This window comes from Seriola dumerili, unplaced genomic scaffold, assembly GCF_002260705.1.
Source record: "Seriola dumerili isolate Sdu_G_001 unplaced genomic scaffold, Sdu_1.0 BDQW01000088.1, whole genome shotgun sequence".
Classification (NCBI taxonomy): domain Eukaryota; kingdom Metazoa; phylum Chordata; class Actinopteri; order Carangiformes; family Carangidae; genus Seriola; species Seriola dumerili.
The window spans coordinates 5272899-5289278 of NW_019174343.1; the positions used below are offsets into that span (position 1 = coordinate 5272899).

At 41.5% G+C, this 16380-nt stretch overlaps 2 protein-coding genes across 2 annotated transcripts; both read left to right on the forward strand.

Moving 5' to 3' along the window:
• The first annotated feature begins 451 nt into the window (after window positions 1–451).
• mybl2 (MYB proto-oncogene like 2) lies at window positions 452–7716 on the forward strand. The gene is made up of 15 exons (XM_022745284.1): window positions 452–678; window positions 1123–1219; window positions 1331–1402; window positions 1511–1603; window positions 1722–1942; window positions 2067–2199; window positions 2297–2356; window positions 2540–2752; window positions 3425–3697; window positions 3789–3931; window positions 4027–4126; window positions 4207–4317; window positions 6247–6363; window positions 6453–6584; window positions 6683–7716. Exons 1-15 carry the CDS (start codon window positions 659–661, stop codon window positions 6809–6811), a joined length of 1914 nt encoding a protein of 637 aa, XP_022601005.1. The 5' UTR covers window positions 452–658; the 3' UTR covers window positions 6812–7716.
• Window positions 7717–8303: 587 nt separating this feature from the next.
• Window positions 8304–15379, forward strand: rpn2 (ribophorin II). The gene is made up of 17 exons (XM_022745524.1): window positions 8304–8367; window positions 8707–8897; window positions 9015–9110; window positions 9442–9617; window positions 9734–9809; window positions 9995–10129; window positions 10253–10429; window positions 10519–10637; window positions 10814–10919; window positions 11948–12039; window positions 12141–12255; window positions 12453–12647; window positions 12747–12833; window positions 12930–13025; window positions 13500–13575; window positions 14112–14241; window positions 15358–15379. The coding sequence occupies exons 1-17, from the start codon at window positions 8355–8357 to the stop codon at window positions 15371–15373; spliced, it is 1896 nt and encodes a 631-aa protein (XP_022601245.1). The 5' UTR covers window positions 8304–8354; the 3' UTR covers window positions 15374–15379.
• The last annotated feature ends 1001 nt before the right edge of the window (window positions 15380–16380 follow it).

A 16380-nucleotide genomic window follows, 5' to 3' on the forward strand; every position in this document is an offset into this window, starting at 1 on the left:
AATATGTGTTTCTCTGTGGATCAATATGAAATAGTTAGACATATTAGATGTTAGACATGTTAAGTAGCTATGATTTTTTGATTATAATCCACAATGTTGTTTGAAAAATGTTTTTTTTAATAATAATAAATTATTCCATCTGTTTTGTTTGTCGTTTTTAAATATTTTCCATTTCCTCATTTTTAGTTAATAATCAGAGGTCTGTTTATACATGACAGTACATAGGACTTAGATTGTCACTACATTGTAAAAGTATATGCGACCCCATTTCATAGTGGGAGTAATATAATGGCAGAAACCCGTTCAATTAGTTTGTTACCTTTTAAAGATTATTTTGAAGGCCCTCAGCGGAAGTTTGCTCGACCGTGCGCGCACAACTACTGCGCAGCTACGTCACTATCCGGTTTCTACGATAGAGAAGGGCGCGAGATAGAAATCCAGGAGCGCGGAGAATCCGGGCGCTCCGCTCCAGCTGGTCAAAGGCTGTAACATTGCCATTCGAAACAGCAACAACGAGCCTCCATCGCTACCGCTGACCGGTTTATAAAGACATCAAACACGCGGAATACAACGATATAACAACGTATATACACGCACATGACGTGCAACGGTGGCAGGACATATTACCGTCGCACCGTAAACAACAGAAACGAGGGAAATGTCTTGGTGGCCGCGCGGGTAAGATGTTCATCTTTGTTTTCTAAATTAACTTTAGACTTAGCAGTACTTATTTTGCCACAGCCGGGTTTAACGTTACCATTTAACATCTTAAAGTCTTAAAGGCTAGGTTATTTAGGCAAATGGTTTGCTGTTTGGCCTTAATTTGTAACTTTTGAGTAGGTCACGGACTCTGGTCTGTGCCGCCCTTTTCAGGACAGTCACTATAAACAGGGTTTAGCATTTATTTTGACGCCAGCCACATTGCCATTAATCCAATGAATCTGTCTAACACTTTGCTCACCTTTCAGCTTTGCTCAGCAGTAGTCTATGCGTGTGATAAAGTCAGCCAACCTAAATATAAACCTGATAATCAAGTTGTCCTCGTCACACCACAAGGGCGGGCCAGTGGCTAGTTTCTACTTTGACTGTCAGCTTTATTTATCCCTGCGGTTTGTTTCTCAGTGAGGATGGAGAGGAGGCCATGCTTCAAGACACTGATTCTGATGTGGCAGAGCAGAGAGACGGGGGCAAAGTGAAGGTGAAATGGACACAAGAGGAGGTGATTGTGACGACTTGTCCCAGCGATTTGCATGTTGTTGTTGACTTGACTCAAAGTAAATAATGACTCTGTAGGACAGTGGTAAACGTGCCAATTTGTTTGTGCTTACAGGATGACAAGCTCAAGGCTTTGGTTCAAAAACTGGGACCAAATGATTGGAAATATATTGCCGGCTACATACCAGTGAGTTTGATCAACTTTTCTGTTGTTTGTATTAAACATGGGGCCCCCTTGACTATGTGATGTCAACAGAGATACTATTGAGTCTGACACTTGTTTTCTTTTGCTCAGAATCACACTGAACACCAGTGTCAGCACCGTTGGTTTAAGGTGTTGGATCCAGAATTGGTTAAGGGTCCTTGGACCAAGGAGGAGGATGAAAAGGTAGGTGACTCGATAACCAGCAGTGCAGGGGTTTGGCATATGATTCACTGAGAACAGTTTATGCAATGTGATTCATGAGAATGAGTTGTAAATCAGATGCATATCCCTCATTCCTCAGGTTATAGAGCTTGTAAATCTCTACGGCAACAAACAGTGGGCGATGGTAGCCAAGCATCTGAAAGGCAGACTGGGGAAGCAGTGCAGAGAGCGCTGGCACAACCACCTCAATCCCAGCGTTAAGAAGTCATCATGGACAGCTGAGGAGGATCTCATCATTTACAAAGCTCACTGCCTGCTTGGAAACCGCTGGGCCGAGATTGCCAAGCTGCTCCCTGGAAGGTAAAGAATCAATCAGGAGGTGGAAATTGCTCAGCTCAGGAGATTACATTGTTGATGTGGTTTCAGGTGTGGAAATAATGCTTTGCCTCCTCTATAGGATTCATGTTATAACATTTATTCACAGAACGGACAACGCCGTGAAGAATCACTGGAATTCCACCATCAAACGCAAGTTGGAGATGGGCTTCTATGCCGGGGAGGTCTTTAAGCCAGATGAACTTGAAGAACTGCTGGCCCGTGTGAATAAAGATGTACAGGTGGGCTATCTTTCCTTGATGTTGAAAGCAGTCTTGACATGAAATTAGTATTAAACCCAATGAACTGTACTGAAAATTCAGTTTTCTGATTACACAGATGTCTAGTTGCTCTCAAGATGGTGCAGACAAGGACCCAGAGCAGAAACTGCACCCTTCAGTAAGTGACCTATTGCGCTGATTTGAAAAATAACAGACTTTTAATACAGGATGGTTTTGAATACTTAAATCTCTGTCAGCTGATTTGTTATATATAAAGTTTACTGAAAGAATATCTGCATTACTCAACAGTAATTATGTTTATAGCATCAGTATTGTTATAGATGTCTGTTTTTTCCACCAGCTGCAGGAAACGCCAGTCTCAGTCTCTGTCAAAGCCAGCCCCAGCAAAGCAGGGCCATCAAGGGCTGCCCTCTCTCCAAAGGACAGCTTAAGCCCTAAGACTGAAGCAGACACGTCAGGAGAAATGAACTGTACCAGCTGGGTGGTGGACAGCTCCGGCTTCCTCTCCCCTAATGGCCCAGGACTGAAGGAAGTGCTGGACATGGTGGATGGAGTAAGTGTCCCCAGTACAATACAGAGATCCCACTATATTGCCATTAAGAAGACGCCTCATTATGCCGCCTTTGCTTCTTAACACTGAACCAAACAAGCCGGCTTATTGGCGCTGTGTGGTTTTAGGCAGCATGCCGGCCTGACGTGTAACCTGTCCCTCCATACTGGCTCTCCCTTGTACACAGATGTCAATCTGACTCTGTAATTACTTCTGCTGCCGGCATGAAGGCAGAGCAGCAATGCCCTACATTCTGTGTTCATAATCTGTTATGTAGAACAGCTATGTGGAATAAAGGCGCAACATTCCCACCTTGAACAGGCTTTTTAAAAGGGACAGTCACACTTGCAACAGCATTGCGTATAGTTTAAATATGTATGCGATAACCCCTCCTTTAGCCTGGTTTGTAGTGACTGCTTTGATCTACTGGTGACAAATGGTGTTACTGAGTTTAAATACATGCTGATTTCTTCATTGTTTGTGCTGTTTTTGTGATTGATATATTTATTTTGGTATATTTATGTTATAAAACAGAAGTAGGCCTCTTGTACAACATTGCTCTACATTTATTTGTCTGTTTAGACCATTTGAGAGCAGTGAATGGACGTATGAAGTAAACTATATTGTGTATGCATAATATGGATGTATAAAATAACACGTCTCTTCTGCTATCAGGACCTGGATGGCTGGTGCAACCTAGCAGCCTTTGACCTGCCCGAGGAGAGTCCCAGCCCAGAGCGCCACCAGTTTCGTCTGGAGGGCAGTGCCTTGCAGGAGTTGAGCAAAGGCAGCAAGGGGGAACTCATCCCCATCTCTCCTGGTGGGGTCACGCCGCCCTCCATACTGAACCGCCGAGGCCGGAGACGCATCGCCTTGTCTCCTGATGGAAATAACTCCATGACTCCCAAGAGCACTCCTGTTAAAATTTTGCCCTTTTCTCCATCTCAAGTAAGCTCGTAAGCTTTAATACTGTAGAACTGACTGTGATGCTGCTTCTAATGTCATATGAAGTGGTCTAATAACTAACATGTTGTTTCAGTTCCTCAACATGTGGACCAAGCAGGACACTCACGACCTGGAGAACCCGTCCCTCACGTCCACACCTGTGTGCAGCCAGAAAGCCATCGTTACTACACCGCTACAGCGAGATAAGACCCCCCTCACTCAGAAGGAAAACTCAATGTATGTGCTCTCTAACCCAAGTCTGATGTTTAGCGCTTGGTTGGTATATATATTTTGATTTTGAGTCTCAATGCTCACATTTCGTTTCCATGTAGATTTGTGACACCCAACCACAAGTCTGAGCTCTGTACGACCCCACGAACTCCAACGCCGTTCAAAAATGCCATGGAGAAGTACGGCCCTCTACAGCCTCTGGTGAGTACCTGTCTGTGATTTTCAGTGAGTTCACTTTCACCAACGCTGCATTCACGCTATTTTCTGCTTCACTGCCTTAGCCTCAGACGCCTAACCTCGAAGACGACATAAACGAGGTCATCCTGAGAGACGCCGGAATTGACTTGGTTGTTGTACGTTCGACTCCGCCTGAGCAAAGGCGCAAAACAATGGTAACTATGTGTCAACTTTAATACTTTACACCTACAGGATTTTAACCCCTTAACCCCTGGTAAAGACATACCATAACATTTACACATACTAAGGGTTGGATCATGGAGAGCCACAGAGAAATTGGAAGTAAGAAAAAGTAGCTCAGTATTACACTGACATTTGTAATAATTCAAGCAACACATCAGAGGCCAGCTGAGAGGTGATTCATTAGAGTGGACAAGGAGGGCTTAATGGAAAAGATGTGTTTTACACAGCATAGATTATAGTGAAAAATGGATGGATGACCGAAGGATGACCGTTTGTATGATGTGCACGGTGCCACAATGGAAAAACTTGATGGGAGCTGTAGTTTTTTGAATGCTAACGAATTAATCACAGTTGAACTTTGTCAAAATCATGGAGGATTTTATAGTGAGCACAAGTTTTTTAGTACATAATGGATTTAAAACTCCTTTAGGATAATGGATGGATGGATGTGAATTTGAATTTGGTGTAAAGCACAACCTAGTGTTGGAATACAAAATAATAAAGAACAAGGAACGTGTGATCAAGTAGCCTACGTGTTGGAACTTGAGTGTATGTGTTTGCCTGCTTGGGAACATTGAGTACATGCTGTTTGTTTAGTTCCACACTGCTTCGTGTTGACAAATTCACACCTTGGAGTGATGCTTTACATTGACAGGCTTCCATTGTTGGTCAGCAGGCAGCTGCACAGGAGCAACTCGGTGTGAAAACTCTTGTTCATTTCAATCCCCCCCAACCAGATATTTCTAGGCTGCTACTGCCACTGCCATTTAAGAATGCTCTAAGCTAATACATTTGCTGAGCACTTTATTAGGAACACCATACTAATACTGAGTAAGATCTTCCTTTGCTCTCCAAACAGCCTCAGTTCTTCATTGCATGTGTTCCACAGGATGTTGGAAACATTCCTTTGATATCCAGCTCCATGTTGACATTATTGTGTCACATTTTCTGCAGTTTTGTCAGCTGCGCATTCTTACTGCCAATCTCCTGTTCTACCACATCCCAAAGGTGTTCTACTGGATTTTTGGTCTGTGACATATGGTGTGTTATCGTAGGCTTTAGGCTGCAGCATTACAAACAATGATTGATTGGTATCAAGTGTGCCAAGAAAACATTTCCCACACCATTACACCACCAGCCTGGACTGTTGACTCAAAGCAGGTTGGGTTCATGAATTCATGCTGTTGACACCAAACCCTGACCCGACTATCTGCTGCCTGAGCGGAAACTGAAGTTCATCAGACCAGGCCATCAGCTGTCCAATTTAGTTCAGCCTGTGTCCACTGCAGCCTCAGATTTATGTTCTTGGCTGACAGGAGTGGAACCTGACATGGTCTTCTGCTGCTTCACCTTATGGTTCGACCTGTTGGACCATAGCCTTTTCTGTCAGCTCCAACCAGTCAGGCCATTCTCTGTCTGCAGAACTGCCGCCCACCAGATGCTTGTTGTGTTTTTGGCTCCATACAGTCTAGAGACTATTGTGTATGAACATCTCAGGAGAGAAATACACAAACCAGTCTGTCTGGTACCAACAATCACACCACGGTCAGAGTCTTCTGATGTCATTCTGATGTTTGATGTGAACATTAACTGAAGTTCCTGAGCTCTATCTGTATGATTTTATGTGCTGCACTGCTGCCACATGATTGGCTGATTGGATACTAACATGAATAAGCAGGTGCACATGTGTTTCTAAGTAAGTGCTTGATGATTGTGTATTGATGTATTGTTTAGTTTCCACACCAAAACCCTAATAATGAAACAGTACATGAACATCTCAGTGCTGACCTGCTTTCATTTTTGACTGTTGCATTTGTTTCAGACTTATTGTACTTCATCATTGTTCTTGCTGAAGCTATTTGCTTAGATCTTGGTGTTTTTTTTTTTTTTCTTATTCTCAGCATCGCCCTCCCATGAAGAAAGTGAGGAAATCGTTGGCCCTGGATGTCATGGACTGTCAGGTGATGCCGACATCCAAACGCAAATCCTTCAAGACTGAAGCTAAACACAGCATCAAGGTAAAAAGTGTTGTGAATGTGTTGTTAGCCTGTTTGTAGATTTGATGCCGTCTAATTCCTGGCTTTTTGTCTTCCTTTTCTGACCACAGGAAGAACCTATGATAGTTTCTCTGAACTCCACGTCATTTTGCAGCAAGCGGCATGACAATATTTTGGATCAGGGCTTCCTTTTGGGACCTAGTGACAGTGCCATATTTCCCAGCACGGTGCCCCCAGTTCCAGTAAGCTCCATTTTTCACCTTAAATGAAAGGAATGTGTTACATAGCTTTTTTTTTACTTTGACCTAATTCTACTGCAACATGTTTTGTCTGTCTTCAGATGTCAAAAGAATGGGAGACGGTTGTATGTGGACAAACTAAAGACCAGCTCATAATGACAGAGAAAGCCAGACGCTACCTTCGTGCACTAAAATCCCACGCACCCAACCGGGCTCTGATTCTGTCCTGAGACTTCGCTCATCTTCTCGCCAACATCTTACACATACGCAACACAATGTTGCTGGTGCTGTTTGTCCCTGCCTTTTTTTGCTGTAGTAATGTTGAAGGAAAGTACATGTCATGTATGTTTAGCACAGTTTTGTGAACAAGTCATTAGCAATCAAAACCTTTACAGTATGTAGCTCTGTCAATAATTTGAGAGAGAATGGTGCTTTTAGATTTAGTCCAATGACCTCGTGCAAGGCTTGACGTTACGAATCCTGTTTCATTGTATGGTCACTTAAACATGTTTGAAAAGAACAATGAATGTAAAATTGAAAAATCACGGCTATGTACTCTTGCTATCTGAAAAGACATGGGTTTTACATTGCATAATGTGTCTGTAATTTAACAGTGTTTTAAAATTGAATTGTGAAGAGTACAAACACTCAGGTTGAACCTACATATCTATATTTGTTATATAACATACTGTAGTTTTGATTGTGGAGTAAATTTAGACAGGGTGATCAGTAATACATTTAGAGATGTGTGATCTGTTGAAAATGTTAAGTGAACATTGTCTTGTCATGAGATCTGTTTAGCGTATGTATAGATTTATGATATAGATCTCAATACACATTAAAGGTCAGGTCAGGACCTCATTTGATGAAAATTTGACATCTGCTAAAAATGTAATAGTGACTATAGCACACATCAAGGTGACTTAATGACTTGGTGACTTTTATGCAATATTCAATATTCTAGTTGAGATGTAATGGGGGTATAGAAGCTATACCAGCCTTTGGTGGTAATGGTATGTTATTTGGCACTGCTTGTAAATATTTTGTGTTGTATGTTTTACTTCAACACACAACATTTTGTTAAGAAATTTAATAAAACACAAATACTATTTCCAGTACAGTTTCCTCCTGATTATGCGGCTATGTCCTGATGTGTCATGTAAACCTGTCATTTGTGGTTTTACAATAGGTCCAAATAAAGCAGATTGATGTTTAAAACAGTTACGCTAAATGGACGTACAGTATGTGCTCAATGCAGGTAATCGAGGAATAACAAGATTGGTTGATAGATAGAATTTTGTACAGTTTCTCAAAAGGAAAGACTAATTTCAGCTTTTGATTTTCCATGTATCTGCTGTTTTAATATTGGTAAACGACAGAAGAAAAATTAATTCGCAAAATACCTATACATGGAAGATTATGTTTATATTTTTGGGCACATTCAGCCTATGTATAAATATCAGGTGAGTATCAGGTTTTTACATAATCACAAGTTATCACGAATATGTTAGATCCTGCATGGTTTGCATTATGAATACACCAGTTTATCACATAGCGTAACAATTAACACAATAACTGATAAATGAATGAAATGAAATTACATGTTATATCCTAACTTTTTTCTACGTGTACTTTGAAAAAAAACCATTGTCTTGTGCTTTTATTTTGAAATGTAAAATGTACCACCGGATATTATACCTCTGGTGACAGATCACTGTCTGAGACACCGGAAGAAATCGTCGGTTTTGGTGACGCTGCATTAGACTGCAAGACATGGACCGGTCTAGTAAGTGAATTAATTCATTAATTCCGAATATATTGTTAGATATGTATGTTTTTCGTTTTAATTACGTTGTGTATGTAGTTACTGAACTACCAGTCTAAGTAGTGGGACAAAAATGCCGCCCGGTGCATGCAGTGTGCTGCTTCCTACTGATGTTAGCTTGCTCGCCTCGTAGCTAACCCTGCAATGAAAAAGAGAGCGTAATTTCAATGAATGAATACATATCGCCACCAAAGATAATGTTTTATAAAAATGTTTTATGTTTCCTCTCCTCGGCGGTAATGTATAAATACATGTTTGGACCAGCCGATAGGTAACCTTTTCCCCGCTCTGTGTCCGCAGGGCTGTTCGGGTGCTTCCTCCTCAGCCTGGCTCTTGCTGGAGCTCAGGCACTGACACCGGCGCACCACCTCTCCCTGCCTGATGTGGCCCGACTGCAGAACCTCCTGAGCCAACAGTTCACTGACCTGGAGTCCGCGTACTATTCTGTTGTGGGTCTTACCAAGCTTGGAGCGGCCGTTTCAGATCACAATGTAAGAAATATCAATCCCTTATGGTTATTAATCCTGACATAGAAGGCTGGACTCTATTAATAATTCAATGATCTACACATACATTTAATGCTTTGTTAAATGTATTTCTCTTTGTAGCAAGTATGCCAGTTCCTCAAATCCCAGCTTGATCCCACTAGTGTTGACTCTGTCTTCTTTGCTGCTGAGACCAGTCAGGCCATTTCAGGATGTGAGGTATGGAAATATTATCTAAATTGTCCTACTGCCATTATTTTTATCATTAAAAACATAGTTTGGAGTAGATAAATGTGTGGTGCAACTGGACAATATAGAAAAAGAATTTACAACAATCTCATCATATTTGTCTTATAATAATTCTTTGAGCATTTTGAATCTGCATGATTGGTAATTCTTATTCCGTCATATAGTTATAATGATGGTAAAATAATTGTAAAACATAATTGGTTTGGCCTGTACATTGATGTGAAAAAGTGGTTAAGGCTGTATTATAATTCAAACACCAAAGTACTGAACAGTTGACATGAGATTTTTGTTCACTCCATAGATCCCTGTGTCCAATGAAACCCGCGACATCCTCCTGGCAGCAGTTAGTGAAGACTCAACCATGACACAGATCCATCGAGCCGTGAGCGCACTCAACTCTCTGGGACTTCCTCTGGCATCTCAGGAAGTTGTAGGTGCCCTGACAGCTCGCATCAACAAGGAGGACAATGTTATGGCGTAAGTAAAGTGTTAGTTGTGCTGCAGTTACATACTGTTTAGAGTGTTTAGAGAAAGCTCATGAACAAATTATTTGAATAATTACTTCACAACAAACGTATGTTCTCTTTGGACAGTATCACCTTAGCTCTGCAAACAGCAGCTCGCCTCTCCCAGCAGGCAGAGCTCGGAGGAATACTGGAGGAAATCGAGGTGAGCACTTTAACTTCCAACAGGTGGTGCTGTGTCACTGTTCTTTGACTCACAGCAAGACACACTGAACTCTAATGCACAGTGTGGTTGTTGTTTTGTTGTATTTTTTGGTTGTTGTTGTTGTTTTTTTTTTGTTTTTTCTTAGCAGAATTCGATTTTAAGATATTTATGCTTTTTCCTCTCAGGATCTGACAGCTCGTTTGGATGACCTCGGTGGCATCTACCTTCAGTTTGAAGAGGGACTCGAGGCAACTGCTATGTTTGTGACTGCTGCTTATTCCCTGTCAGATCATGTGGACATGGAGCCTCCTCTCAAGGAGGTATGATATCTCTCCTTCAGGTGTTATTTCAGATTTTGTAATTTCTTCTTGTTTTCTCCTGTGAAACTGATTGAAGATTTGCCCCCCCCCCCCCCCAACTCACTCACCCCCCCCACCCCACAGGACCAGGTCATCCAGCTGGTGAATTCCATCTTCAGCAAGAAATCCTGGGATTCTTTGGCCGAGGCCTTCAGTGTGGCAAGTGCTGCCGCCGCTCTCTCTAGCAACCGCTTCCACGTGCCGGTCATTGTCAGTGCTCAGGGCCCAGCCACAGTGTCCCACAGCCAGCCGACCCTGCAGGTACAGATGCTGGATATCAAGCTGGCTACAGTCCTCTGTCTGGTTTTTAATCATCATGTAGTGACACCGTCTCACTGTTGGATTCACAGCTCCTTGTTACTGATGTCATGTCTCAACCTCTGGCCTCAGCCAATGTGCTGGTGGAGTCTGCGTATGCTGTGGCCTCCAAGAGCATCATCCTCAGCCAAGTACCCTTCACACTTAATGAGTATGTACTGTTAGAGAGATGAGTGTTAGCTTTACATTATTCTCTCAGGCTCCTCATTACTTTAAAATGGTCCCAACAGCTGGCAGATATATATGCATTTCTTTACAAGATTCTCCTTCTTTATTTGTTTATTAATTAACATGCACTGTATCGTTCTTTTTTTTCCTGCTTTTCAGCGGCGTCTTTGAACTGAACTTCATGTCCAACCAGCCCGCCAGTGGATATTACCAGTTTACCATTGCAGTGACTGGGGATAGCCGACTGGTTGCCAATCACGTCGAGGTGATTTTGTACTTAGTTATTATATTTAACTTGAAAAGGCAGTACGTAATTATAATTACTTGCCAGTTATGTGCAGGTTACATAGTCATTTATTTAAATTAAAGGGCCAATTCACACATTTTACACATGAAGGTTACACAGTTGTGTAATGTCATTCCATGGCTCTGGAGGAACTTTTAAAGCCCTGCATTATAGTAAATGTCTTATTTAGCGTTTGTTGAGCTTGACCCATACAAGGGACTTCAAGCCATTATTGCTGAAATAAGTTTCTTGCAAGCACCTCAACTTGGACTCACTCACTTGAGTTTTATTGTTTTTTTAATAGCAAAATAAACATAGAGAACAGAATAACAGAACAGGCCGCCGGGGGCAGAACATATACAACACCCATATGTTTTTTATCTTTATCTTTATGTCAAGGGTTACATTTTTAGTTTTCACTGGAAATAGAGAAAATGGCTAGAAGTCTCACCCAAGACCAAATAAACGGCAGTACAATTAAATGGAGAGAGAAAAACGTAATAAAGGTGAGGTGAGCGCTCTCATTAAGGCCATCTCAAGTCTACAACCGTTTCTTATAAAAGTAATTCAAAAGAATTTGTTCTTAAAGCGATACCCAGTCATTACACATATAATTGACTGAATATACTCAGTATGGAAGGAGCATGTAAATGTGATAATACAGATAACATATAGAAGATAAGAAGATAAAACTTTATGGTCCATTAGATATGCATAAAATGGACATTTGTCTTTCACAACCTGGCAACACAGTAAAAACAAGTTTAAACAAAAATAATACAACAAGGCTTGTAAGAACCATGAAGGATGACAGCGTTATACTTCTTTATTGCACTATATCCATACTCATATGCAATAATCATTTTTTCCACTACTTTATAGATAGATAGAAAGAGAATCTGGAGCCACCCTTAAAATCTATTTGGTCTCCTTGATATGACAAAGTGATGCAAAAGGATAATGTGCTCATATACACTGACTCGTGTTCTGATTCTGTCCTCCTGCAGCTTAAAGTAAAGGTGTCCACTGAGGTGGCTGTTACTAACATGGACCTCTCAGTGGTGGATAAGGACCAGAGCATCGGCACAAAGACCACCAGGTTAGAAAACAACTTTGACGAGTGAATTCCCTCTCGCTGAAACTCAGTGGCATGACAGAGGAATACTGAATGCTTTGCCCCTCTTTTTTTAAATGACACAGAGTGGACTATCCTTCCAAAGCCAAGAGCTCCTTCACCGCAGACAGCCACCAGAACTTTGCCATGTCCTTCCAGCTGGTTGACGTCAACACCGGAGTGGAGCTTACCCCTCACCAGGTATGTAATCAGAGTCTGTCCGTTGATGCTGACTTCATCTGCTTTCATAATCACTGTTGTGACCATCCAACCATTATATTATACAACTGGTTAGTCAAAGCAATCATGAAAACAACCAGCCACTTTGACTGTTTAGCAAAAAATGGAGCTCTCAACGTTTTCCTAAGATTAAGACCTTTTCACATTCTCTGTCACAGACTTTTGTCCGGCTGCACAATCAGAAAACTGGCCAAGAGGTCGTGTTTGTGGCTGAACCCGACAGCAAGAATCTGTACAAGTTTGAGTTGGACACAGCAGAGCGGAAATCAGAGTTTGACTCCATCTCCGGGACCTATTCCCTCTACCTAATTGTTGGGGACGCTACCTTGGAGAATCCCATCTTGTGGAATGTGGTGAGTATCTGTTCAGACTTGACGGTGGTAATGAGGATTATTTACTGAATGACCAGACGATGAGAAGTCAATACTGAACCTCTGAAATTGTTTTGAAAGGCTGACGTTGTCCTGAAGTTTGTGGATGAAGAGGCCCCAGCTACCATTCAGCCCAAGACTCTTTATGTACCCAAACCAGAGATCCAGGTAATATAACTTGGTCATTATTTGGATCTGATTTACTGCATGACAACAGGAAATAAAATAGTAATAAATAGTTAAAAAATCTCTCTGTCTCTGCAGCACTTATTCAGGGAACCAGAGAAGAAGCCTCCCACTGTGGTGTCCAACACCTTCACGGCACTCATCCTGTCTCCCTTCCTGCTTCTGCTCATCCTGGTAATATTACAAACTTTGGAACAAAATGCTTCCTGTTTTTCTGATTTTTATATTTGCTGTGGCTAAACTGCAGAGCAACATGTAAATCATTTATCCTATTTAAGGGCACAACTAAAAGCCAACCTACATCCATTATTAATCAACAATTTTTTAATAGAGCATTCAGCTTTGTTATTGTTGTTGTATACACAGTGTGGTCTAGTTTTTATTTTCCAGAAAAGCTCTTCAGCAGGAAGGCTTCATACACAGTGAATGAGGCTCCAGCACTGCATGAATATTATGCTTATTTTAATTTGAAATCACAAAAGCTATGAGGTATTTTTTCCCTGGCATTTGCAGTGCTGAGTAATAGTTATTGTTACAGTGGTTCAGTGCATTGTGTGCGAGGCTGTAAACAATTTTTCAGCTCTTTTGTTTGCAGCTCTTGAAGGGGATGAAAATCACATTGTCTTTTATTCCCCCTCTCCTCTTTAGTGGTTTAAGCTCGGAGCCAACATCTCCAACTTCAGCTTCTCTCCCAGCACCATTCTGTTCCATGTGGGACACGCAGGTTAGTCCCGTCTTTAAAATGAAATGTTCATCACAGATACAGCTGTTCTTCAGCCTCTTACATCCGCAATTCATCTGTTGTTGTTCAAGATGAAAAGTGAATCGCAGAAAAAGACTGTGGGTGACAATGTACACAATCATAATGGAGTGAAATGAAATTCCACGTATAAACTCTGCATGGAAGCCGTGGCCCTAACAGCAAACTGGCCTTTTGAAATGATTTGTGATTTGTTTGATTTTGTTGTTTACTGTGTTTTTACAGCTCTGAAAACACAATATAAAATGTGTTTAATGTAAATGGTGCCTTGGTTTTATTTACTGTGGCAAAACATTATTAAAAATGTTTTTACAAGAAAAAATGGAAATAAATCTTGACCAGTTTCAAGGTGCTGCTGCATCCACTTGGTGAACCACTGACATATAGTAGCTATTGTTAATATGATAGCATATTCAAGATGGTGTTCTTACCCAGCAGCTATTTTGTTTGGATGCTGATGTTCAAGTCTTCTGTTCAAGTCGGCTGTTTTTTCATTTCAGCCATGCTGGGCCTGATGTACGTCTACTGGACCCACCTGAACATGTTCCAGACTCTGAAGTACCTGGCGATTATTGGCGGTGTAACTTTCCTCGCCGGGAACCGCATGCTGGCCCAGAAAGCAGTCAAGAGGTATGTCTCCTGATGGTGCCTGGCACAAATGGTTCCTAGAGGGTCCTTTATCCCAGAGAGAAAACCTAGCCCCTTTCAGACGACGAGGACTCGGGTCTTTTGAGGCCTCTCGGTAGTTCTTAGCTCCAAACCTGAGGAAAGTGCCTGTTCTATATCTGTAGCCCCTCAGTTGGTCCCCAGAGGCTGATTTCAATGCCAGGCTCAATGCGAGGAGATCTCGTGCCTACTCGGACCAGGAGAGAAGCGCGGCGGCAAAATCTGCACTAGTGATCATCTGAGTGGGCAATTTCTTCACACCCTCAATATGTAGAGCCCTCCAAGGGCCAGAGTGAGCAATTTGTAGCTTGTGCCACTGACTCAAAACGTCACTCTGTAATTATTCACTTACAACAGCCCATTTAACCCTTTTAAGCCAGTACGATATTGCAATAACTGATTTCACGAATGTCTTTCTTTTTCAGTCAGGACTTTTTCTGCTTCCTTCTCTCCTGCCAGTCTCTCTCTTTTTAACCCCTCTGTCCACACCTCGCTGTCTCTTTACTCCTCTTTCAGGATTGCCGCAGAGCAAAGTAGTAGGTTGGCAAAGTATAGGAGCCTACGATAAAGCCCCCTTTTGTAACAAATGACTCGGCCGTGCTTCCAGGCTGAAGTAAGGGCATCCACAGTGTGCATTTCCATACTGGCTGGCAGCGTGCATGGCTGTGTGGTGCTCACTCATTTGAACTCCAGTGTTCACATACGTGTACTTGCTGCCCTCCCCCTTGGTTTGCCTTATCACTCCCCCCCCCCATGATCATTACAACCATAGCCATAGCAGCACTTTGGTAATCCCTCCATTGTGGTTAAACTCATGGTTCTGGTTGTACCATCACGTTTGAGTGACATGTTTTGTGTTCATGAACCAAAGTGTGCGCTGTCTGAAACTGGGACATCTGTCTGTTGCTCTTGCCAAATTACATTCTGTTTGTTGTGGAAGGTTGCACATTACAATGCATGGATTAACCCTTTACATGACTTGTCAGTGATCAGGTGTGAAATAAAGACAGGAGAGTTTTCAGTCATTCATTCGTCTCATGTTGGTGATAACTAATATCCACTCTCTCCTCTCTCCCACAGAATTGAGAAAAAATAAGAGCAAGAAAAAAATTAAAAGAAGACACTGACGAAGATCATCTTTTTGTTTCCAAGGAGTCATTCAACAAAATCAGACTTTAAACATGGCATGGCAGTTCAAGAGTCCAATCAACAGTTTAAACATGCAGTTTGTCTGTGTTGCCAAACGGAAGAAATTGAGACATGACAGCGTGTCTGAGGACAAACAGATTCTCTGATTCACTGAGGGCTGTAAAGCTACTGATCATTGCACTTCATCTTCCTGTGAGATTTGTTTTCTTACTGTCCAACATGCCAGTGTTTTCTAAGTGAGCTGGGATTTTTATTTGTGGTTTTCTTGATGGAATTTGGGTTCATTTGTGTTTTTTCTTTTCTTTTTTTTTCTTTTTTTTTTTTTGTACATTCCTCTTTGTTGTTGCTCAGTGCCCATTTCACCTCCTTACTGAAGTTCTGAGTCAACATGTTTCATGGTAAAACACCACTGGCAGGAGCACTGACATTTGGATCATCACTAACTACGCCAGCGTGTTTTGCCTGTGTGCGTCAGATGTGTCGGAGGAGCAGTAGCTTCCCATTTGATACAGAGTTTGCGTCCCCCAGAAAAAAATTGTTAATAATAAAATACGGGCAATTTGCGGATGTGATGTTTTTGTAATGAAGAAGAGGAAATAAAGAAATTGAGGTGAATCCAAGTTTGTGTGTCTTTCTGTAGAAGAGAAAAAAAAAAAGCAACACAGAGCATATTTTAAATAAGATTAATTACATCTGAAGTATTTCTTCTGAATGGATTGAAACTGTGAAGGTTGAGTGGAAAACAGAAGTCAGGGAGACACAGGAGAGTCTGCTGCAATTTAAACAAAGAAGCAATGGAGAAAGAAGTATTCACATCCTCAGGTAAAACTATCAGGAACACCTTAAACCATTTTTTTTTTTACTTTTTTGCTGCACATTTCCCCAATGAAGGATAAAAAATAACAACGTATAAATAAATAATGTAAAAGTACAGAAATAGCATTTTTCATTATC

What these genes read in the sequence shown, in the direction of transcription:
- mybl2 (XM_022745284.1), top strand. Translation starts at nt 659, where the DNA reads ATGTCTTGGTGGCCGCGCGG. An exon ending in AGCAGAAACTGCACCCTTCA is followed by an intron (nt 2,357 to 2,539) that starts GTAAGTGACCTA and finishes TTTTTCCACCAG; the next exon opens with CTGCAGGAAACGCCAGTCTC. An exon ending in ACGGCCCTCTACAGCCTCTG is followed by an intron (nt 4,127 to 4,206) that starts GTGAGTACCTGT and finishes TCACTGCCTTAG; the next exon opens with CCTCAGACGCCTAACCTCGA.
- rpn2 (XM_022745524.1), top strand. An exon ending in CGGCCGTTTCAGATCACAAT is followed by an intron (nt 8,898 to 9,014) that starts GTAAGAAATATC and finishes TTCTCTTTGTAG; the next exon opens with CAAGTATGCCAGTTCCTCAA. An exon ending in TCCTGCTTCTGCTCATCCTG is followed by an intron (nt 13,026 to 13,499) that starts GTAATATTACAA and finishes TCTCCTCTTTAG; the next exon opens with TGGTTTAAGCTCGGAGCCAA.